Source organism: Syngnathoides biaculeatus, chromosome 2, assembly GCF_019802595.1.
Source record: "Syngnathoides biaculeatus isolate LvHL_M chromosome 2, ASM1980259v1, whole genome shotgun sequence".
NCBI classification, from domain to species: Eukaryota; Metazoa; Chordata; class Actinopteri; order Syngnathiformes; family Syngnathidae; genus Syngnathoides; species Syngnathoides biaculeatus.
In genome coordinates, this window is record NC_084641.1 from 13607549 (window position 1) to 13630855 (window position 23307).

Here is a 23307-nt window from a genome sequence, read left to right on the forward strand (position 1 = left end):
TTTACCTGAATTTAGCTGACATGGGCTCCAGCACTTTTGCGACCCTTGTGAGGTTAAGCGGCTTGGAAAGTGTATGGATGTATGTGTGTCTTTTTTTCCTCTCGCTCTACCTTTGGACAGTTCCTTTTTACATAAGATTTGACGACTTTGAAGCATTTGCATCTTATAGAAGCTGCTATGCAACACACACATGCAGCAGGAATCACTATTCTCACGAGTAGTCGCCAAAACTCTAAACACACTGGCAGCCAACTCTACTCCAACCTAACGCCATTAAAGTAGGTCAGGGTAGGGGAACAAAAAAAATCTGCCTAAACATGATTCCTGTCAGCGTGTGCATGTGCGTGTACATGCAGCTCCATCGAGGCTGCAGCACCCAGAAGTGAACAAAGCGACCCGGAAGCGTTGATCGGGCTGGAGGCAGGCAGAAAGAACATCTAGCCTTTTTTTTCTTTTTTTTTTTTGTGTATGAAAACTGCGCTCCCAAGACAAAACCTGCAGTCAAGAGCAAAGGTATTTATTTGTGCATGCATTATCGTAAGACTATCTCCTCAAAACGGCTGCACCGTGCACGAAAAAAATAAAAAATAAAGCCAACGTCCTTCTTTTGATTCGTCCAAAAGTTGCAGAATTTGGGTGGGAAAAAGAAAACAAACTTAACAAAATAAACACCTCCGGGGTGAAACTGGGATTTGGTCACAATAGCACGTCGCCCTCCAACCGTACGTAAAGCGGAGTCGTTATTTCGGAGAAAGATAGGTGTTCGGTTTTGGTTCTGCTTCAGACCGCATCTCGTCTTCTGTTTCCGCGCTGTTTTTTTTTTTTTCTTCTTCCCCCCCTTCGTCAGGGTATGGTTGTTGTAGGAAGTGTCAGTTTTTTTAAGGGGTGGGGAGGCCGGGCGATTCAAAGCTGCTAGGGGCCGTAAACAATCCGTCATGCTAACATGGACGTGATAAAGTCACACTCTCAGTAACTGTTTTGGGGAGGGGGGAGGGCGAAGAACACTGCAGAATATGGCGTCCCGCCTTATAAAAATAAGGCTGCCATTTTTGTTTCTCTTTTGTCTGGGAATGTTTTAAGGTGGACTGTCGGGGTATGGTCGGAAAAAAAAAAAAAAAAAAACGTGAGGCGCGCTGTGCCAGTCGACCCGTGGCCGTCCAAAACGCCCCAAGAGCGGACATAAGGAGATGGGCGAACCCTGGCCCCGGCCAAGGCAAAGTTTCAAAAAAAAAAAAAAAACAACAGACGTCGACTGGCACTTGCCTGTGCGGAGACACGCACATTACAGCAGAAAAGACAGAACATAGGCTACGTGACAAGCTACAAAGGCGACATTTAGTATGCCCTGTGACTTTTTTTTTTTTTTGAGTCTACAGTACTGTACACAATTTAGATTTCCATTTGGATTAGATTTACACGTTTGATGTGAAAGTGGTGGCGGCGCCAATCCATTCAATCTCGCACAATTTGTCACAAATGTCAATCTCAAACTGAGCTGTCAACAATATATTAAAACCAAAACCCATTTGAATATCGAACAAGGTCCACTGCAATGCAAAGTGATATGTATAACTATATTATGCAAAATTATTTGTCAATATATTACAGAAAACAAGGAAACATCCTTAAAAAACTTGGTTATACATGTTTATAACTAGTATATCTATACTACCTACACAGATATACAAAGATGTTAATAGTACTTATACTTACGCAAAAAAAAAATGGTAAAAGTACTGAACCTACTCCCTTACTTTGCACTCTTGCAAATGTACTTTATTTTTTTAAAATGTAAAAAGTAAATGTAAATTTTTTTACCCAACCCAATAATAAAAGATTGAGATTTTTCTCTTCAGATGATTGGCTTGCTTTCTGTGGGGGCAGCAATGGCCAAAACAAATGTAAAAAAAAAAGATGAACACTTCACTGAAAAGATGCCCATTTATTTGTGTTATTGAAATAAAGTAATAAAATAAATTCTCCCGTTAAGAGCAAAAAATGAAAAAAATAGAAATCACATGTACAATGTGTAGTTATGGGGTTCTGCGAGCCATATGCAACCAAAGGTTCCCGACCCCTGATCTAACCTACCGTAATTTCTTGAAAATAATGCGCAGTTTTTTCCCAAAATATTTTGAAGTCAATAGAGCGCATTATATTTAGGTATGGATGAAAAATAAAAAATACAATCACATTGCATCGTCTCATACAGGTAGATATATTTACATATACATATATATATATTTGGATGTATTTGATGTCTTATGTTATATATTTATATGTATTACGATAATGTGCGCCACCAACCTGAACTCTGAACTCCTCAAGGGGACGGGGCAGGGGAAGCTTTGCATTGAACAGTCGTTGGCATAGCATATTTGTTCCTACTGTACCAAACATCAGAAACGACTGCCCGTGAGTTTGTTTTAACTTAAACATGGACAATAAATGTCGACTACAAGGGCTAGTTGTGCAGTCACTTTTAAAAGAAATGTGTCATCACTCCAGCCGATGACGCAACCAAACCGGAAGCAAAACAACGTGAGCTGAAACTACGTAGTACAATTGTACGATCAAAAAAAAAAAAAAATAGTGCACACAATTGAAATGCTCGCGTTTTTAAAAGTGCCCATTACGCTCATTTCTACGTAGCTTGAACTCTTGTTTTGATAGCGACCTGACGCTATGAAGAGCTGCTACAGATAGCCGAACGAGGACAAGAGGCTGCATTCTTAGCACAGTGGACTTTCCCCTCAAAGCGCGTACAATAATGGGGAAAAAAAGGGAACCAAGACTCTTGGGATTCAAAAAATGTTTCCTCACAAACTCCATGGATAGCATAGAGGATGACATGCTGTCGGGGCAAGATGGGATCACTGTTCATGAATGCAGGAGGGACCAGAACTAGACCACTTCATCAATGATGAGTTTGACAGTGATGCACCAAAGATAGCTACGATGGATATTTTTCAGATTGGAGATGAGTCAGATGCTTCTTTTGAAGTCTTGGCCAAGGATGTGTAATGTAATGTAGTGGATAAACTGCACTATCCACAAATATTTAATGGAAAAAAAATGTTTAAGTTAAACAGTGTTAAATAGTTTGTTTAAGGCTGTAATATGTGTTATCAACAGTATTAATAAAATGTTATGCCATCATTGAGCATTTATTTGAGTTGATTGAAGGATTCTGTTCTGACAATTGAATTTCATTTTTTTTTCTCTCCAGCAAGTTGTATAATTTGGAGGTAATTTAATGGTGAAAGGGTTTTGAAACGATTTATCTTGTTTTATGTAGAAAACAACCAATGAGGACATTTATGTTGTCTGATTGTTCGTGGAATTTCAATCTTGCCAGTCCTGTTTTTGAAAAGTGGTAGCTCGAGGTCAGGGTTTGCAAAAGTTGAAAAAATTAAATAGCGACTGCTTTTGTAAACTCTCTTGACACTGTTTGCAGAAAAAATAGATCGTCCTGAACAACAAACACATACAAGAAATCTACCTCAAAAACGTCCTCTGGTTCTCAATCTTAGGATGGCAGAGCCTCGATTTAACAACCCTTATTTCTGGCCTCCACCTCCATCCATGCCTGGCCAGGTAAGTCATTTTCACTTATCTCTGACGTTTCCATCTTTCAATGTTACGACGTGTGAATGGTCTGTCGTAACAAAATTTTATAGAACTTGATTGTGTCACTTCACAAATCTGAAAAATATTTACCACGATGAAACAAATGTTGACCACATAGGATGAAAGTCATCTTTTTTTTTTTTTTTCTATATATATTGCATGGCGGTCCAGATCAAACGCTCTGTGTGTTGTTTGTGAGCGTTTATTCTGGAAGTGGGTGTGCATAAATCACATGTAGTGACATTGTCAGTTTTCTGTTGAGCGTGACTTGTTAACCCTTTCAGTTGGACAACCTGGTGCTCATTAACAAGATCAAGGAGCAACTGATGGCCGAGAAGATCCGACCCTTGCATCTGCCGCCTACCTCCACCCCTTCCCAGCAGCCTTTGCTAGTGCCCATCTCGTCCGCTGACGGCGCCGGCTCTCAGCATGGCATGACAGTTCCCAAGACACAGCCGCAGCAGGTGTCGGCCCACCAGCAGCAGTCAGACATTACTTTGCAGGCCCGTTCGGGGTCTAGCTCCGGACCAGGTAGCAAACTTTTCTCTTTTTCTTCAATGATGTAACCCTTGAGTCCTGTCACGGTATCCCCTCAGTTTCATTGATGCAATTAATACCAGTAACAAAGAGGCGACAACAGTAGTTAACAATAGTAGTCAAGAATTGTCTTGATAATGTTGGTGGTGTCTCTTAAAGATACGCGTAACATTTGGTATTGCCTCCCAATTTCCAGATGGAAGTATGGGCGACAAGGCAGCTGTGAAGGCCAAAGGATTATGGGAGGACTGGCACATGAGGCAGCTGAGCGAGCAGCACACCCGCGCCAACCATCGATCAGGTACTTTTGACTTTGCCTTTTTGAAAAAACTGACAGCTCATGATCCCGAATTAGTCGAATAAAGCAGTCTACAATGTAAGAAAATAGACTATAAAGGAAGTGAATACTTCTGTTTGCCGACTTTTGTATCCTTTCATTGCAGTTTGACATAAAATTACTGAATACAGTGACTTTTGTAAATCAGCCAACATTTAAATTAAAGGTCAAGTGTCATCCCTATAAACATTCTAAAATAGATATTGAAATGAAAAATGGATATAACATTATTCACTTCAATGTCTACACGAAAAAATAAATATGAGTGGAGAGCGCATCATCCATGTGCAAAGTTGCAGAAGTGTCATTCGACATACAAGTGGTCGCCATTTTGGCTGCATGTACTGTCCGTGATGTCACCTCGGACATTCGCCATTGAAAACACGCTGTGGCCCCGACTGTGGGACACGGCCCTGCAGACACGGAAGCTCTTTTCGAAGAAGAGAACATCACACAACTGAGTGAAGTTACTGGGGCAATATTACCCTATTGTTTCGAGCCATATTTAGATGATATGCGGATCACAGCCAAACCACCTCTCCGCCCAATCCACCTCCGCGCGGCGGTAATAAAAACAACACCGCCCGCGAGCGACGGCGACGCTGCAGCCATGGTGATTCACAAGGCCTCCAGAGGCCGTCCTTCAGCTGGTGCTGTACGGAAGCCTTCCGATGCGCACAACAACACATCTATCTAAAACCCCTGAGGTACGGATTATGCCCCCCCCACTATTGTTTTTTTTTTTTTTTTTTTTTTTTTTAGTAGCTGTATACACACCTACCTGTCATTTGGAACCCACGAAGCTCTCGTCCTTTGCACCAGTGCAATCCATTTTTCACGACGAAGCGGGTCTCTTGGAAATTCATGAATGGTAAATCCAATCCATCCCAAGTGTTCGAGCAATATCCAGGAATGCAATGAGCCGGCATTTTGGCTAATGCGAAGGAAGATCAAGCTATCTTTCCCCAGGTAAAACTAATAGAAACAAACGAGTCCCCCTGAGCGCGCTACTGCCTCCAACGTCACTTCCTGCTTCCTGTCGAAAACAAATCCCTCGAGAAGATTTTCATGGCAGGAGTTACAAAAATCCATATACATCAAAATCATGTTTTGTGATGAAAAAACGCATGGGTCCTTACCGGCTGGCGTTTTTTCATTAATAACATACTAAAAATCATGGATTTCATGACACTTGACCTTTAAATTCCCAATGCTGCCAATCAAGGAAATGGCAGCTCAATGTCATGACAACTTCCTGTTTGTATGCAGTGTTTGTGATAGAAACTGTCACGCCTGCCTCCACAGGCCTGGCTCCTTCATCCCGACCCGAAAGCCACAGCACATCTGAGGCTCTGACCCCCACGACCCCAACCTCCAGCAGCCAGAATCGCATGGGTGGCGCCCCCACTGTCAACATCATCTCTGGGCTGGCGAGTGGTCCTGGCATGGACCACATGAAGGTGGGAGGCCTGGCAGGACTATTGGGCCCCCCACCCAAGGCACCACGGGGACGAAAGAAGATTAAAGCTGAGAATGCGTCAGGTCCTTTGCTGGTGGTCCCGTACCCTATACTGGCAGACCAAGGCTGTGTCACTGTGGCACCCAAAGAGGGTAAAACGTACAGGTGGGACTCTGAAAACTGCTCTTCCCTCCCTCACCCGTATACACTATGTACTGTACAGTAGTTCATGTATTTATGAAGCATGACTCAGACCCTATCGCTCACGTTAAATTGGCCAAACAGCTCTCTCAAGGGCTACCACTTTTATTATGGTCATTAGGAGGCATTTATTTATAATACCTTTAAAATAGGGTGTGGATCAATATGCAGAAACATACACAAATATTAAATGGTCTTAATATATTTTGTTAGATATAGTTATTTTTATCCATTCATCCATTTACTGATCCGCTAATCCTCACAAGGGTCACCTATCCGAGCTGTCTGTGGGCAGAAGGCGGGGTACACCAGTCACTCACATTTGCGAGCGCGGTCGTGCTCGTCAAATGTGCACAGTTGAGCACGAAAAATCACGCGAGTAAAATTTGTTACGAGTAGAAAAAATAGATATTGAAAGACGTTGCTTATTTTGTGTAGTCTTGACATTAATTTATGTGTTTATTTCATAAACGTTAACAAAACAAGCCTGCTCCTAAACAATCAGTATTCACCCAGTAACAGGAAATGCAAATTAACCGTTCTGAGCATGTTCGGAAGTTCGGCCAAAAGCGGATGTTCAGAGCTGCTTCACCTACTGCGAGCGCATTTATGTTGAAAGTCATCACCATCATGAGCCTCACCAAAGGAAATTCACTTACACTGAAAACATTTCTGGGATATAACACAAGTAATGTTTCAGTATATAGATTGTGATTTACTTTGACTTGATCTAAATTCTAACATTAGAATAGTCTGTCTATATACCTAAATGCCAACAGTCATTTTCCCCCCTGGTACCGCATTATCTTGAAATTTAAAACTTTTCGCCTCTAAATGCTTTAGAAAACTATAGATCTACTGCTAGCTTTCATCAATGGATTGACAATAGATAGCGCCGTGAATTATGCGACATTATAACAATACATCACGATTGCTGACAGGAATGTTTATTACAATGTATCGCGAGCTTGTTGCTACGTACGCCGATTATGTTGAACTAAACTTTCAGCATTTTCAAAAAAATGCAGGTGTAGACCGTTCGTGTTTATTCCTTGACAGGCCAGTGCATTTAACTTTTCTTCAGATACAGTTTGTCAGATCAAGAATTTTTATTGATGAAAAATTTTAAATACCATTTTATATCATTTTCTACTAATATCAGTTGAAATTGGAAATAATCATTTCTGAGTTTAAAAAATATTGCTAGCTTTTTAATGCTACCATTCGATGCAAACCTTTTTGACCGGCTAGGAAAAATTAACATTCGACAGCATGGCAGGGATTTACCATCAAATAACCAATATTCACACACAAAGGCTACAGTAACACATACAGACAGTTAATATCGCAATACTCACAGGTAGGTACGGGTGGGTAAACGTATCAATTCATTCAAAATGCATTGCAATTTTTCTTTTCTTTTGGCACCTCCTGGCCTCCGTGAGGTGCCGTGCTCGTGGTTTGCATTGCATGGATGCAAGCCAAACAAAATGGCTGCAACAGCAGCAGTGTGAACCAAATCCGACTCTTGGGGTCATTCTGGATTCCCATGTAAATCTGGAAAATAGAAATTGACAAGACACTTCAACCACGATACACAATTCCAACAACAAAAACATGTCAGAACTGTACATGGTGTTAAGACAAGTTGTCTTGGGGCCATTGAAAGAATTGAAGAAGAACTGAGCCATTAATACTTACCACTACATTTCTACTGAGTGGGAATTTGTGGAAAATGCTGGGAAAACTGTTCTCCCTATGCCTGCGTGTGTTTTCTTCGGGTACTCCAGGTTTCCTCCCACATCCAACAAATTAGACAATTGGTTGGAAAAGCAAAAAAAAAAAAAAAAAAAAATCACAAGTCGCACGCGTGCCAAAATTGTTCAATAAACCTCAGCTTTGTCTTATTGGTTTTCCCTTTCCCTTAGATGCAAAGTGTGCCCACTCACCTTCCTGACCAAGTCGGAGATGCAGATCCACTCCAAGTCCCACACAGAGGCCAAACCACACAAGTGTCCCCACTGCTCCAAGACCTTCGCCAACGCCTCCTACCTGTCCCAGCACCTCCGTATCCACCTGGGCATTAAACCCTACCATTGCTCCTACTGTGACAATTCCTTCCGCCAACTTTCACATCTGCAGCAGCACACAAGGTCAGTCGGCTATCATGAAACGTAGCTAGCCAGTTGCCATTTTGCAATAAAATGGGAGTTCTATATTCACGACTACTTCCTTCCTTCCATACGCAGAATCCACACCGGCGACAGGCCTTATAAATGTGCTCACCCCGGGTGTGAAAAGGCTTTTACCCAGCTGTCCAATCTCCAGGTCAGTTTATTTCTACCACTCCAGCTTCAATAGACAGAGGCGACAATAAGTCAAAATCCTGACGTTGGCGACTGCTTTTCAGTGATGATAAATGTGTCTTTCCAGTCTCACCAGAGGCAGCACAATAAAGACAAACCGTACAAATGTCCCAACTGCTACCGTGCCTACTCTGACTCCGCGTCGTTGCAGATCCATTTGTCAGCACACGCCATCAAAAACGCCAAGGCCTACTGCTGTAGCATGTGTGGCCGGGCATACACCTCAGTAAGTGAACCACAACATACGTGCATCCATACGTGTACCTGCATGGCTCTATGACTGTCGTTCTTATAGGGCTACCGACATCCCTAAATACATTGTAAAGTTGATATTGTTATGAAAATTACATATAACATTATTCACTTCAATGTTGATACGTAAAAAAAATGAGCAGAGAGCGTGTCAGTCTCACTCAACATCCCAGTGGTAGCCATATTTCCTGCCACGTCATTTCCAGCTGTCTCACTGGGACAGTCGCCATTGAGAAGACGCTGCGCCACCTGCTCCGGGAGACAAACAACAGAGATTTTCGGATTTTTCCGACACCCGTTCTGACACGGAAGCTCTTTTCGAAGCAGAGAACATCTCACAATGGAGTGAAGTGACCGGGGCAATATTAACCTATCGTTTCGAGCCATATTTGGATGATATACGGATCACTTCTAACTAACAACCGACTCCCCGACAGTATGTATGACAGCATGTGGCGTACCAAAGGAGGACCCATGCCGGGCGAAGTAACTGGCCGGTGGGGAGGAGAGCTCCTTTCTATTCCCGCATGGAGCCAAACCACCTCCCCGCCCAATCCACCTCCGTGACGGCGATGAACAACACCACCGGCGAGTGACAACACTGCAGCCGCACCCTGACTTACGTACTTTATTAAGTTATGACAGGGATCTTTTGTTACTTATGAGAGGATTACGTCCGCCCCCACCCCCCAACTATTATTTTTTTTTTTTTTAAATAGCTGCATACACACCTACCTGTCATTTGGAACCCACAAAGCTCTCGTCCTTTGCACCCGTGCAATCCATTTTTCATGACGAAGCAGGTCTTTTGGAAACGTGTGGAGAGTGAATTCATCCTCCTGAGTGTTTGAGCAATATCCACCAATACAACAAGACGGCATTTTAGTTAACACGCAGGAAAAAACTGCCACTTTCCCGCCGGTAAAACTCATATAAACACACGAACCTGCCTGTGTGGGGATCTGGAAAAAATGTCACTTCCTGCTTCTCCAAAACGAAAAAAAATCCCTCAAGAGGATTTTCAAGGCGGGAGATACAAAAATCCCTACACGACAACATCATGATGTGTGGTGAAAAAAAATGGATGGGTCCATTCCGGTGTCCTTTTTTTCATTAAAAACATACTAAAAATCATGCTTTACGTGTCGGTGGCACTTTAAGTGAAGCCTGTCGTAATATGTAAGTACATTGTATTTATATAGCATCTCCCGCAGTTACTCTGAAATCAAAGAGCAAGTTCATGATATGAAAAGGGATGATGCAGTGATGTCATAGCATCAACCGAGGATCATTGCACATATTGTCGCAGGCGTCCAATCAGATGGCCTCTCGGGCTCACAGTCCTTACTGCTGTACTTTGTTTCTATTGTGTAATGTGTATGTGTTGCAGATGAGTGTAGATGATGATGTATGTTGTCTGTCTTTGCAGGAGACCTACCTTATGAAGCACATGTCCAAACACACAGTGGTGGAGCACCTCGTGAGCCACCAGTCCCCTCAGAGGACCGAGTCCCCCACTATCCCCATAAGGATCTCGCTGATCTGAGCTGCCCAGTGACCAGTTTCGGTCCCATTAGGGGCCCATTAGGCACGAGCCTTACAGGCCCTGCAAGAAGGGCTCATCTACATAAGCCTTACATGAGGATTATGACAGCGGACGTAAGCATGACAACGGAAGCGCTTTTTAGTGAATGTAATAATACAGCTAGATGTTGTCCAGAGGATGGGGTGGCAAAGAGAATATCTTGCGTGGGATTTAATAAGCACTTTCACAACCGTCATGTAAACAGCTTGAAAAGGTTTTTGTAAAGTGTCCTCTCAGAGAGCAGATGATTCTTTAGGATTACGGGGACAGATTAATTGGGTGTAAAACGTTTAGTTTATTTTTTATTTTTGCTTTCTCTGTTCCCAACTCTACCAGATACTAATTTCCTCTGAGAAAAAAAGAATTGATACAGTTGTAAAATGTTTGCTGGGTGTTTTCTGGAGACATCCAAAGAGATTCTTAAAGCACTTTTTAGGCTTGCATTGTTGAAATCTTGTTGGATGGGAAAATGCCAAAGGGCATTATCTGCGGCAGCTAACAGCAGTTACGGTGTAGGAAAAAAAATAGGCTCTTCTGTTGCTTCAGTTTTGTTTTACTCACATCCTTGTGCAAGAACACGCTGACAGGGTCATCAAAATTTCAACAGGGGCAATGGTAGATGACAATGGAAGCATTTAATGATTGTATTGTTTTATTAATGTGAGGAAGGAGGGAGTTAAAAAGCATAAAGGGAAACAAAGTTCTCACGCCCACTTAAATCCTTCACTCTCTCTTTGATGGCACGTTGGTGATTAAACCACATGATCATCGTACCACTGCTTTTCTAAATGACCATTCCTCCTGCCCTTTCCGCTCCTTCAACCAACCTGCAAATTAGTGCCATGTGTTGAAAGCCACTCTTAGAATATTAACCTTGATTTTTAGCTTCATTAGTTGATCTACATTTAACTGGGGCAAAGCCATACTGTAATTGGTTATTTCCCTTATTAAAAATATTCATCAATTTTCTGAGATGCTTATCCTCACAAGGGTCGCGGGAGTGCTGAAGCCAATCCCAGCTGTCAACGGGAAGGAGGCGGGGTACACCCCTGAACTGGTTGCCAGCCAATTGCAGGGCACAGTGAGACAGACAACAGTCACACTTACAATCACACATAGAGGCAATTTCGAGTGTCCAATTCATGTTGCATGTGTTTTTGGGGATGTGGGAGGAAACCGGAGTGCCCGGAGAAAACACATGCAGGCACGGGGAGAACATGCTAACTCCACACACGCGAGGTCGGGATTTGAACCCCGGTCCTCAGAACTGTGAGGGAAACTCTCAAACCAGTTGCCCTACCCTGCTACCCCTACTGCAACTAATAATAAAAAACACAAACTAATTTTAGTTGAGAAAGAACTCTAACCCCGTTGGACCCAAATGTGAAGTAACTGTACAGAACCCAGTCAGGATTTTGTCATGAGCTTTATCCATAAGAATTAACTCTTGTACTAATATCTTCCATGATGCTTATAGTGCATCTGGAAAGAATTCAGTGGTTTTTTTTTTTTTCATTTTATGTCACAACCTTACTACAATTCATTTTTCCTAAGTTCTACACGCAATGCAATGCCCCATAATGACATGATTTAAAAAAAAAATAATAATTTATTGGCCCAATAATTAAAAAGGAAATCCAAGAAATCCCACACATGTAGCAGCCTTTGCTTTTGGCCGGTTTCACCCATTTGTCTCTGCAGCGCCTCTCTAGTTCCATCATGTTGGATGGGGAGTGACATTGTGTGATGTTCAGTCCGATTCAAGACTGGGCTTGGGCTAAGTCACTTAAAGGCAAATCACAGAGCGGCCCTGAAGCCACTCCTTTGATACGTTAACTTTGTGGTAGGGGTCGTCCTGCTCAAGGATGAACCATGACCATAGTCTGAGATCTGGAGTACGATTTTACTGGACATTGCTAAATTCATCTTACGCTTGACGTCTCTCCCAATTCCTAGCACTTAAAAACACTTGTAACAATCCTAACCGGCATTGGCACATAAGATTTGGGATTTTTTTTTTTTTTTTGTGAGGACATCCCACATACTCATCCCTGATGCTCATCCCGCAGATGTTCCATACAAAAGTGGTACAATTTAAAAGGGGGAAGAACAAGCTTTCCACTTGTAGAAGATTAACCAGTAACCACGGCTACAACAAATGCAGTCATGTTCAAAAGAATAGCAATCCAATGTTGACTAACCAGATTCATCCACGTTTTCCGTATATCTTTTAATCCTACAGGTCAAACAAGTTACCAGTAGGTACAATAAATTCTCAGAAAACCAACAAGACACAGCATTCATGATACAGTATATGTACTGTACTCTCAAGATTGTGCAAGTAGGCAATTTGCTAAAAGGGTTGTGTTAAAAAAAAGAAATTGCGGTGCGGCATTCAATCAATGAGGTCATCGGTTTTGTGGAAAAGAGGTGGGCGCTATTTAAGGATGAAACTGGCACCTGTTGAAATTTGAATTTCTCCTTGAAAGTCTGAGGAAAATGGGTCATTCAACACATTGTTCAGAAGAACAGCGCACCTTGATTAAAAGTTTGATTGGATAGGGAAAACCTTATAAAGAGGTGCAAAACATTAAAGGCTGTTCAGATAAAATGATCTCAAATGCCTTAAAATGGAGAGCAAAACCAGAGACACGTGACAGAAAACGGAAGACAACCATCAAAATGGATGGCAGAATAACCAGAATGGCAAAGGGTCAGCCAATGGTCAGCTCCAGGATGATCAAAGTCGGTCCGGAGTTACCTGTAAGTACTGTGACAGTAAGAAGACGTCTGTGTGAAGCTAATCTATTTACAAAAATCCCCTGCAAAATCCCTCTGTTTAAAAAGAAAAAAAAAAAAGGCATGTGCAGAAAAGGCTACAATTTGCCAAAGAACACATAAACTGGCCCAAGGAGAAAGGGAGGAACATTTTGTCAACTGATGAGAGTAAAATTGTTCTTTTTGGATCCAGGGGCCGCAGGCAGTTTGTGAGCTGACCCCCAAAGTCTGAATTCAAGCCTCAGTACACAGTGAAGCATGGTGGTGCATACGTCATGATATGGGCTTGTTTCTCCTACTATGATGTTGGGCCTATTTATTGCATACCAGGGATCATGGATCGGTCGGCATATGTCAGAATACTTGGAGAGGTCATGTTGCCTTATGCTGAAGAGGACATTGCCTTGAAATGGGTGTTTCAACAAGACAATGACCCCAAACACACTAGTAAACATGCAAAGTCTTGGTTCCAAACCAAGAACGTTAATGTCAAGGAGTGGCCAGCCCAATCCCCGGACCTAAATCCAATCGAAAACTTGTTTTGTGACATCAAAAAGGTTTATTTCTGAAGCAAAATCAAGAAATGTAAATGAATTGTGGAATGTCATTAAGGACTCTTGGAGTGAAATCACAGCTAAAAGGTGCCACAAGTTGGTTGATTTCATGGCACACAGATGGGAAGCAGTTATAATAAAAAAAAAAAACCTGTGGTAGGATTGGGAAATCCGAGAAAGAAAAAAGTTTGTACATAATAGTTTTGAGTTTGAAAAGTCAACGGCAGACCGATTTTTTTTTTTTAAACATCCCTTTCAACAAATTGCCCACGTGCACAGCTTCAAGAGTGTATATTTCATGAATGCTGGCTCTGGTTGTTTTTCTGAGAATCTATTGCACCCACTGGTATTTTGTTTGACATGTTGCAATAAAAAATATACTAAAAATCTGGATTAATCTGGTTAGTCACATTGGACTGCTATTATTTTGAACACTAATAAATAATCGATGCATCCATTTTCTGTACCGCTTATCCTCACTAGACTCATGGACATGCTATGCCAGCTACCTTCAGGCGAGAGTCGAGGTACACCCTCAACTGGTCGGTAGCCAATTGCAGCGCACAAATAAACAAACGACCATTTGCACCTATGGGCAATTTAGAATGTTCAGTCAACCTACCACACGTTTTCGGGATGAGACCATGCAAACTCTGCACATGCGAGGCCAGGATTTGAACCCCGGTCCTCAGAACCGTGAACCAGATGTGATTCACAGTCCTTCACTGTGCTGCCAATTAAAATAATAAGTATAGGAATAGTAAACAGTAATATACCTACTTTTGGTGCAATCTTTAGACAAATGCGTACAGTTCCAAATCATTTACCAAAGGTGGACTCCAACGAAGCGACAAAAACAATCAAGAATAATCAAAAGAGCAATGGCAGGTGGTGCATGTCACACCTTCACTGAAGACTGAGATGACCTGAGCCACATCTTGATACCGCCACTATCATGTCAGATTTTTAAAAACACTAAATAATATACAAAACCACAATGTAACTGTGCGTACAGATGCATTTTGGGATGAAGACGATTATCACAAAAGCAGGAATTATAACGAATCCAATATATAACCTCAAAACAACTCCAAACCTCTAACAACATTCATTTGGAGCATATCTAAAAACTTTCCAAAAACACAAAAAGTTATCAAATAAAATACATAATAATCATAAGAGATGCTGATTAATTGTAGATCATTGAATCCATCCTTATTTCTCTGCTCCTCAGTGCTAGTTAACTGTAGTCAGGGTTAGCCAGTTTTCGTACACATACGTGTTAGTCTGGGAGTGTTGAATACTTAAATCCTTTTTGCGGGTTGAAACAAGCCAGCCAGTGACGGTGTTAGTCGGCCTGCGTTGAAAATTAATTGTTAATAATGTTTGACGTAGGCCCTCTTCTGTCATCCATTGTGCATATTGTAAGATTATTTAGGTCTGATCAATCAATCGGAGGACAAAAAAATGCTGACATCAGTCATTCTTCATGAAAGCCTCATTTGGTGAATCTGGGGAAAAAAAGTAATTGCTAGTGTGTGCGTCATAGGACAGTAGTCCTGATTTTGAAGGCCATGGACAGATTACATTGCCATGGCAATACAGAAGATGAAATATGATTGAACAAAAAAATAAATAAAATTCTGAAATGCACACTACTGGAAATTGGGCGACAACAAAAAATGGCGATGAAACGACAACTGTGGCGGGGAGTCTTCATGTTGTCGTTATGAGGTGTTGTTTTTTTTTTTTTTTTTTTTTGAGGGGTGGTGGGAATCATTGAATCAGTTATAGAATATGGGGTAACAAACCACAACAGAAATAGTGAAGTGTGCTCAATACTCTTCAGATGTGTTGTACATGATGAGATTCATGTGACAACTTCCTCTTTACATTGTCTTCAGTCGTATTACATTGACGCCACACAGTATTTTCTTGTTTCCACCTCTTGAAGGTACTTACATTTCCCTTCCCATAAAGCAGGAGCCAATCATGTTGTGGTGGGCCGTGTCCTGGCTAGAAACGGTGCGGCCTTGGGCGACTTTTGACATTTAGGCCAAAAGCAAACCCGCCCTCCTCACCTTTCTCACTTTGGAGATCGTAATGGGCATAACGTTCATGTTGCTGTACTGTATAACATTTCTCATTTATATCTATTATTAAAGGATGTTCTGTTTTGAGTGAGAAAAAAACTATAACATTCTTATGTTATTAATCATCTTTTATATCGGTTGTGTTATATGTAAGTCTTAACTGTTTTCTCATTCCATCTACATTACTCTCTATTGTGTTCTGCAGTATTCAGTCCTATATAAGCATTTTGTTTTTTCTTGTTCCCTCCTGCATGGAGCTGTAATCTGTATAACTGTTTTAACCTGAGTTCTCTAAGGAAAAATATTGCATAGATTTATTAAACCTTTTCCTGTCTCGCATTGTGGCTTCATATATGGTTTCTAGACAACAAAATATGCATAACCAAGACTGAAACGTTAACCCACGGGCTGGCAATGTTTAAAATAAAACGAAAACAAGCTTTGTATCTTGACATTGTTTAATAAACACACTGCCCTAAATTCTACGCAGTCTGCTTATTTCGCCAAAAAAGTGACTGTCTGCATGCAGTGCAAGATGCAAAAGCACATTTCCGTTTAGTGTTCTTTATTTATGAAAATAGCTTTAAAAAAAACACAATGGTCAAAGTTTTGGGGGAATTTCGTGCACACTGCCATTTCTCATCCATTTCACATAGGAGCAAAACAAAGTCACACTTTGTTATTTTGGCACATTTAGGACAAACGTTTCTTCTATAGCTATTGTAAATTATAATTACAAGTGGTGATTGGATTGTTCAAAGGCCTCTCAGCGCTTGATCAAGTGCAATAACGTCTAACAGAGCCTCCGGGGAATGACCAAATACTGTAAATCATGCTGGGGAGACTCAGAAAATATAAAAGATGTAACCTTCACTTTCTCTTTCAAGGTTTATAATGAGCTCAGAGCGTCAAATACTGGAACGGCGACAGCAGTGGAGAGAAACCTGGTACTCAATTTACAAACCAGCCACAACATCATGACCACTTGCACAATAAAGAGCCGCATCAAATATTTGGAAAATATTGTTAAATTAATACAATGCAATCTGAATGAGTCAATAAAACAGAATATTACGTTTAGGGTGCTGTAGCTGGCCGCCCTGAATCTCCAACGCCACTGTGACAAAAAAGGTCAATGATGTATTGTAACCTTGTTTATCTCATCAGAATTTCAGGTAGAGGTGGGTGACAAGACACACTTTTGTAGACCATCCTCTTTGAAGAAGACTGCATGTCACTTGGCTCTTCTACTTGGACCTCAAGAGACAGTGTATGTTAACTAACCTTTTGCCTGATCAAGGGAACGCAAAATCACCAACAGTTCCTTGGCTGCGTGAGTGGAACCACTACCGCAAAAGGCTGATTAAAGTTTTCTGTTTGTATTCAAACGAGGCGGTACTATCTGTAACCTTTTGGGGAACACAATATTGTGCGACCTGTAGGCCGGTCCCAACCCCGGATAAATACAGAGGGTTGCGTTAGGAAGGGGATCCGGCGTAAAACTGTGCCAAACATATATGAGCATTCATCAAACTAATTCCATAACGGATAGGTCGTGGCACGGGCTAAATACGCCTGCCCCCCGGCACTGTTAACCTGCTAGGCGTAGGTAGAAATTCAGATAATGTAGGTCGAAGGCACAAAAAGGGGAGGAAAGTGGCTTAGTCAGCAGAACAAGAAGAGAAATGCACAGAATCTACAGCTGTGTGTAGGGACTTTGAATGTTGGGACGATGACTGGAAAAGCTCAGGAGTTAGTGGACATGATGATTAGGAGAAAGGTTGATATATTGTGCATCCAACAGAGCAGATGGAAAGGGAGTAAGGCTAGAAGTTTAGGTGGAAGGTTTAAATTATTTTACCATGGAGTAGATGGCAAGAGAAATTTAGTAGGGGTTATTCTAAAGGAAGACCTGGCTAAGAATGTATTGGTGGTGAAAATAGTATCAGATCAAGTGATGAGGCTGAAATTTGAAAGTGAGGGTGGATTGTATAATGTGATTAGCGGCTATGCCCCACAAGTAGGATGTGACTTAAGAGTTGAAAGAGAAATTCTGGAAGGAACTAGACGAAGAAGTCCTGAGCATCCCAGTCAGAGAGAGAGTTGTGATTGGTGCAGATTTCAATGGACATGATGGCGAAGGAAACAGGGGCGATGAAGAAGTGATGGGTAAGTACGGCATTCAGCAAAAGGAATTTTGAGGGTAAGATGGTGGTGGACTTCGCTTAAAGGATAGAATTGGCAATGGTGAACACTTATTTCCAGAAGAGACAGGAACATAGAGTGACCTACAAGAGCGGAGGCAGAAGCATGCAATTGGACTAGATTTTGTGCAGATGATGTAATTTGAAGGTCACTGATTGTAAGGTTGTAGTGGGGGAGAGTGTAGCTCGATAGCATAGGATGGTGGTGTGAAGAATGACTGGTAGCGGGTAGGAAGACTAAGAAGACAAAGGTAGAGCAGAAAATCGGGTGGTGGGAGTTGAGACAGGAAGAATGTTGTGTGGCCTTTCGGAAAGAGGCGAGACAGGCTCTCGATGGACAGGAAGAGCTCCCAGAAAACTGGAATACCACTGCCAAGGTATTCAGAGAGGCAGGCAGGAGAGTACTCGGGGCGTCTTCTGGTAGGAAAGAGGAGAAGGAGACTTGGTGGTGGAACCCTAAAATACAGGAAGTCATCCAAAGAAAGAGATTAGCAAAGAAGAAGTGGGCCATGGAGAGGACTGAGGAGAAGTGAAAGGAGTACATTGAGATGCGACGTAGGGCAAAGGTAGAGGTGGCAAAGGCTAAACAAGAGGCATATGACGACATGTACACCAGGTTGGATACGAAAGAAGGAGAAAAGGAGCTCTACAGGTTGGCCAGACAGAGGCATAGAGATGGGAAGGATGTGCAGCAAGTAAAGGTGATTAAGGATAGCGATGGAAATGTGATGACTGGTGCCCGTAGTGTGCTAAGTAGATAGAAAGAGTATTTTGAGAAGTTAATGAATGAAGAAAATGGGAGCGAAGGAAGAGTAGAAGAGGCAAGCGTGAATGACCAGGAAGTGGCAATGATGAGTCAGGGGGAATTTAGAAAGGCACTGAACAAGATGAGAAATGGAAAGACAGTTGGTCCTGATGACATACCAGTGGAGGTATGGAAGCAATTTGTTGAGGTGGCTGTGGAGTTTTTGACCAACTTATTCAATAGAATACTAGTGGGAGAGAAGATGCCTGAAGAATGGAGAAAAAGTGTTCTAGTTCCCATTTGTAAGAACAAAGGCGATGTTCAGAGCTGTGGGAACTACAGAGGATGAGCCACACAATGAAGTTATGGGAAAGAGTAGTGGAGGCTAGACTCTGGACAGGAGTAAGTATATGCGAGCAACAGTATGGTTTCATGCCTAGAAAGAGTACCACAGATGCATTATTTGCCTTGAAGATGCTCGTGGAAAAGTACAGAGAAGGTCAGAAGGAGTCATTGTGTCTTTGTAAACTTAGAGAGCACCAAGAGAGGAACTGTGGTACTGGATGTGCAAGTCTGGTGTGGCGGAGAAATATGTAAGAATAGTACAGGACATGTATGAGGGCAGCAGAACAGCGGTGAGATATGCCGTAAGTGTGTCAGAAGAATTTAAGGTGGAGGTGGGACTGCATCAGGGATTCACTCTGAGCGCCTTCCTGTTTGCGGTAGTAATGGATAGGCTGACAGATGAGGTTAGGCTGGAGTCCCCTTGGACCATGATGTTTGCCGATGATATTGTGATCTGGAGTGAAAGCAGGGAGCAGTTGGAGGAACAATTAGAAAGATGGAGGCACGTACTGGAAAGGAGAGGAATGAAGATTAGTCAAAGTGAAACAGAATATACGTGCGTGAATGAGGGGCAGTGGGGGAAGAGTGAAGCTCCAGGGAGAAGAGATAGCGAAGGTGGACGACTTCAAATACTTGGGGTCAACAATACAGAGCACTGGAGAGTGTGGTAAAGAAGTGAAGAAAAGGGTCCAAGTGGGGTTGAAGAGTTGTCGGAAGGTGTCTGATGTTCTATGTGACAGAAGAGTCTCGGCGAGGATGAAGAGCAAAGTCTATAAAACAGCGGTGAGGCCGGCCATGAAGTACAAATTAGAAACGGTGGCACTGAAGAGACAACAGGGAGCAGAACATGAGGTAGCAGAAATGAAGATGTTGAGGTTCTCGCTTGGAGTGAGCAGGTTGGATAGGATTAGAAATAAGCTCATTAGAGGGACAGCCAAAGTTGGATGTTTTGGAGAAGGTTCGAGAGAGCAGACTTCGATGGTTTGGACATGTCCAGAGGCGAGAGAGTGAGAAATTGGTAGAAGGGTGCTGAGGATGGAGCTGCCAGGCAAAAGAGTGAGAGAAAGACAAAATAAATGGTTGATGGATGTGGTGAGTGAGGACATGAAGACTGTGGCTGTTTGAGAGGAAGATGCACGAGATAGGCTTAGATGGAAAAAGATGACACACTGTGGCGACTCCTAATCGGGACAAGCCGAAAGGAAAAGAAGAAGATTCAAACTAGGGTCAATTCAAACTAGCCTACGGTTACGTTTGTATCATTTATTGAAAGTCGACTTTTTCTCATTAGACAGAAAGTGCTGAAACACTGCTTATACTCTTGATCCGCAACGTGCGGAACGTCACATGACCAAACCCAGAAAACAGGTCAGGAAACCTTCCATGTATGCCGCGACAGCTAACTTACAAGTTGATGACATGATTTGAAACTGAACTTGCTAAAATGTTATTTTCTTTATGGCTGCTGTCTTCAGACTAAAGTTTAATACGACTATAATTTAGTGTATACCTATAAAATATGAAATATGTAAACTGAACAAAGCCTTAGCATCGGATATTGCCATCTTTGGCAGCTCTTGAAGACGTCTTGTGTCAAACAAAAAGAATTGTAGACGTTTGAAGTTTGTACAAGTGCGTAAGCTGCGATAGGCTGCCATCGTTTCCCTGAACTGGACGGAAGTACTTCAATGTTTGCCGAACGTGGAAGTTAGTTGCTGTTTTCGTCCCTATTAATCATGCATTCATTCTTAATTCACGCTCTATACATGAATAAATTCACAACATTTGATGCTGCTCTTGTATTGGCTATCATAACATTATGCAGGTCATCAGAATATTTTAGCCTATCAGTGCATATTACGGCATGGAGAGTTACACAGACTTTTACAAAGCAAATGTGTTCACAACGTTATCGCTAAAATGGAATATAACACTGGCAAAAAAAAAAAAATAATCAAAACTGAGGATGAAAAGGATACAAATGTAAATCTCAAAGCTACATTTTCCTAATTGTAAACATACGGTAATGCTTAATAAAGTGCTCAGTTTTAAATCTCAGACATCACTTCAACATTCACTGGCCTGATGTTCTTTATCCTATGTTGTTCTATTAACATAACATAATAAGATAACATTTTAATACCACTTTTTAAAAACTGCAGAGGAAGTCCTTTGTCATTATAATAGTATACTCTAATTATTATAACAGTATTTTGATTCCACTTGGATTTTACCCTTTCTCTTCTTGTCATCAGCTTGTGGTGTCTCTCACACATCACCGCCGCGAGTTGGACTCCTCAGGGTACTGTCAGGTGGAAACAGCGGCGAGACAACGTTCAAGTAACCTTGTTCTGACGGGTGCTGCGTTGAGACCGATGGTCGAGCGCTGTCTGACACATGCTCAAACTTGGTGTGAGATACTGCGTCCAACAACTCCCCGGGGTCATAGGAACCAGACGTGAAGCTGGAGAACACACGGTTGAGAGGCGTGACGCAATGTATCCAGTGATAGAAATGGGAGAATTACAATAAAATCTCCTCTCCTTTCACATCCATACCTTAAATTGGATGCTTGCAGGATGCTTTGACAAAGAACTTTCTTGGAATTCTGTTCAATTGACATCATGAATGCGTTAAAGGCTTTTCTGAACAGAAGAGGGACACACTGGAAAGTACTGAGACGTTCCTCTTCTACTGGTCAATTCATCAATCAAGAGGTTGACCTAGACCACTAAAGTTGTGCGTTACCTCATTGCTGTTGAATGACTGGGCGTTCCTCAGGGCACGCTCCAAGGAACTGACTTGATTGGACAGCCTCAGAGTTTGATCCTGGAGTCGCCCATTTTCTGCCTCCAAGACGTTGACCCTTGGAAAGGCACAACATTCATTGAGCGTGTTCAACTACTACTATTACTGCTAATCAATTGAATACTGCCCTTCAAGGGAGGCAAACTCTTTATTAATAAGGATGGTCAATTTGTGAATGTTTTTGAAAGGTGTAATTTAGACTGACACCTATGTTGGATGGTGGACGCAGTCCTCATGCTACTGTTGCCTGTTTCCTCCACCTCACTTATCTTCAGCAATAGCTTCCTCCTCTCCTCTAGAAGCTTTTCATTTTCCTCCATCACATTATGGATGCTCTCCTTTGCCTGTGGGGTCAGCGTTTTTGTAAAACCTTACACAATTCACAAAGGCCAAGCATATAAGCTGGTCAGGTCTGACCTTGTGTGAGAGATTGGCGGCCAGGGCCAAGTCGTTCTCCAGTTTCTGGATGGTGTTGTCCCGCTCTGTAGTGGCTTGGAGAAAGACCTGTTTGGCCTGATGTAGTTTGGTCTTGTGTCGATTCTGTTTTTCATTGTACTTTCTAGTTGGAGTCACAAAAAAATCTATTAACAGGATGCATTGCCATCGCAAATCTCATTTAAACCTCTAAAGGGGATGAAGAAATAGCAGTATCGGTTGATGGAGAAGACGGAGGAATACTTCCATATACATCCGTGTGCGCCACAGCCATGAGCAGCTCTCTGCCGCTCAGTTGATCGGGAAGATGGATGAATACTTCCATACACAGCCGTGAGTGGCACAGCCGATAGGGAAGACGGAGGACAACCTCCATACCGATTTGAACCTTTGGCTGTAAATAATGCCGCCAAGCAGCGCAGCCATGAGGTTGCTCCCCCGTAAGCGAGCTCCGCCGCTCGGCTGTACATAATTTTGAATATTCGGATGGTTCTTCGGGCGGAGTCTGATGAGCTCGCTCCGTCGAGCGGTGAAGCTATGAGCTCGTCCCCCGCCGATCCAGGAGCTCGCTCGGCCAGTCTCCGCCACTCTGTATGGAAGTATTCCTCTGTCTTCACGATCAACCAATACTGCTATTTCTTCATCAGTTGAGGATAAATCCGAGAAATCAGAACTGGGTATAATGGTGTCCTATGTTCATGTTTGGAACGGCACGTAACACGTTACCGTTACCACGTTACCTACGACCACGTAGGTCATGTGACTCGCGAAAATGGCAGCCCCCCTGAAAATTCGTAATTGTCGATAAAAATCTTCTCAAAACACTATTAAATGAGAGAGGATTTAACATCACATTGTCAAGATAGAGTACATATTACATGACCTATTGGATAAATTGTTAATGCAAATCACTGGATTTCCCCTTTAACTTATTTCGCTGAGAAAATGTGCATGCTGAGAAATACATAATGTTCCACG

General features: G+C 42.2%; 2 protein-coding genes across 8 annotated transcripts in view; one reads left to right on the plus strand and one right to left on the minus strand.

Moving 5' to 3' along the window:
* Nucleotides 1-366: 366 nt before the first annotated feature.
* znf362b (zinc finger protein 362b) lies at nt 367-16222 on the plus strand. 5 transcript variants are annotated; one of them, XM_061834750.1, is made up of 9 exons: nt 367-513; nt 3458-3597; nt 3942-4161; nt 4364-4468; nt 5810-6128; nt 8093-8317; nt 8414-8492; nt 8598-8756; nt 10212-16222. In XM_061834750.1, the coding sequence occupies exons 2-9, from the start codon at nt 3535-3537 to the stop codon at nt 10326-10328; spliced, it is 1287 nt and encodes a 428-aa protein (XP_061690734.1). In that variant the 5' UTR covers nt 367-513; nt 3458-3534; the 3' UTR covers nt 10329-16222. The 5 variants fall into 5 exon arrangements, with proteins under 5 accessions (XP_061690734.1, XP_061690711.1, XP_061690742.1 ...); XM_061834727.1 differs by having other exon boundaries at nt 368-513; nt 3915-4161; nt 10212-16221; XM_061834758.1 differs by having other exon boundaries at nt 398-513; nt 3534-3597.
* Nucleotides 7399-23307, minus strand: part of ccdc30 (coiled-coil domain containing 30) — a 34679-nt gene continuing 18770 nt past the window's right edge. Inside the window, exons 22-27 of one of the 3 annotated variants that reach the window (XM_061834709.1) lie at nt 22312-22453; nt 22102-22238; nt 21835-21952; nt 21645-21694; nt 21321-21550; nt 7399-7721 (exon numbers count right to left, since the gene is read on the minus strand). In XM_061834709.1, the coding sequence (XP_061690693.1) occupies nt 21355-21550; nt 21645-21694; nt 21835-21952; nt 22102-22238; nt 22312-22453 (643 nt within the window). In that variant the 3' untranslated portion in view covers nt 7399-7721; nt 21321-21354. Of the gene's footprint in view, nt 7722-16300; nt 21551-21644; nt 21732-21834; nt 21953-22101; nt 22239-22311; nt 22454-23307 lie in introns of those variants that run through there. The other 2 variants (XM_061834703.1, XR_009797085.1) reach the window with 2 other exon arrangements.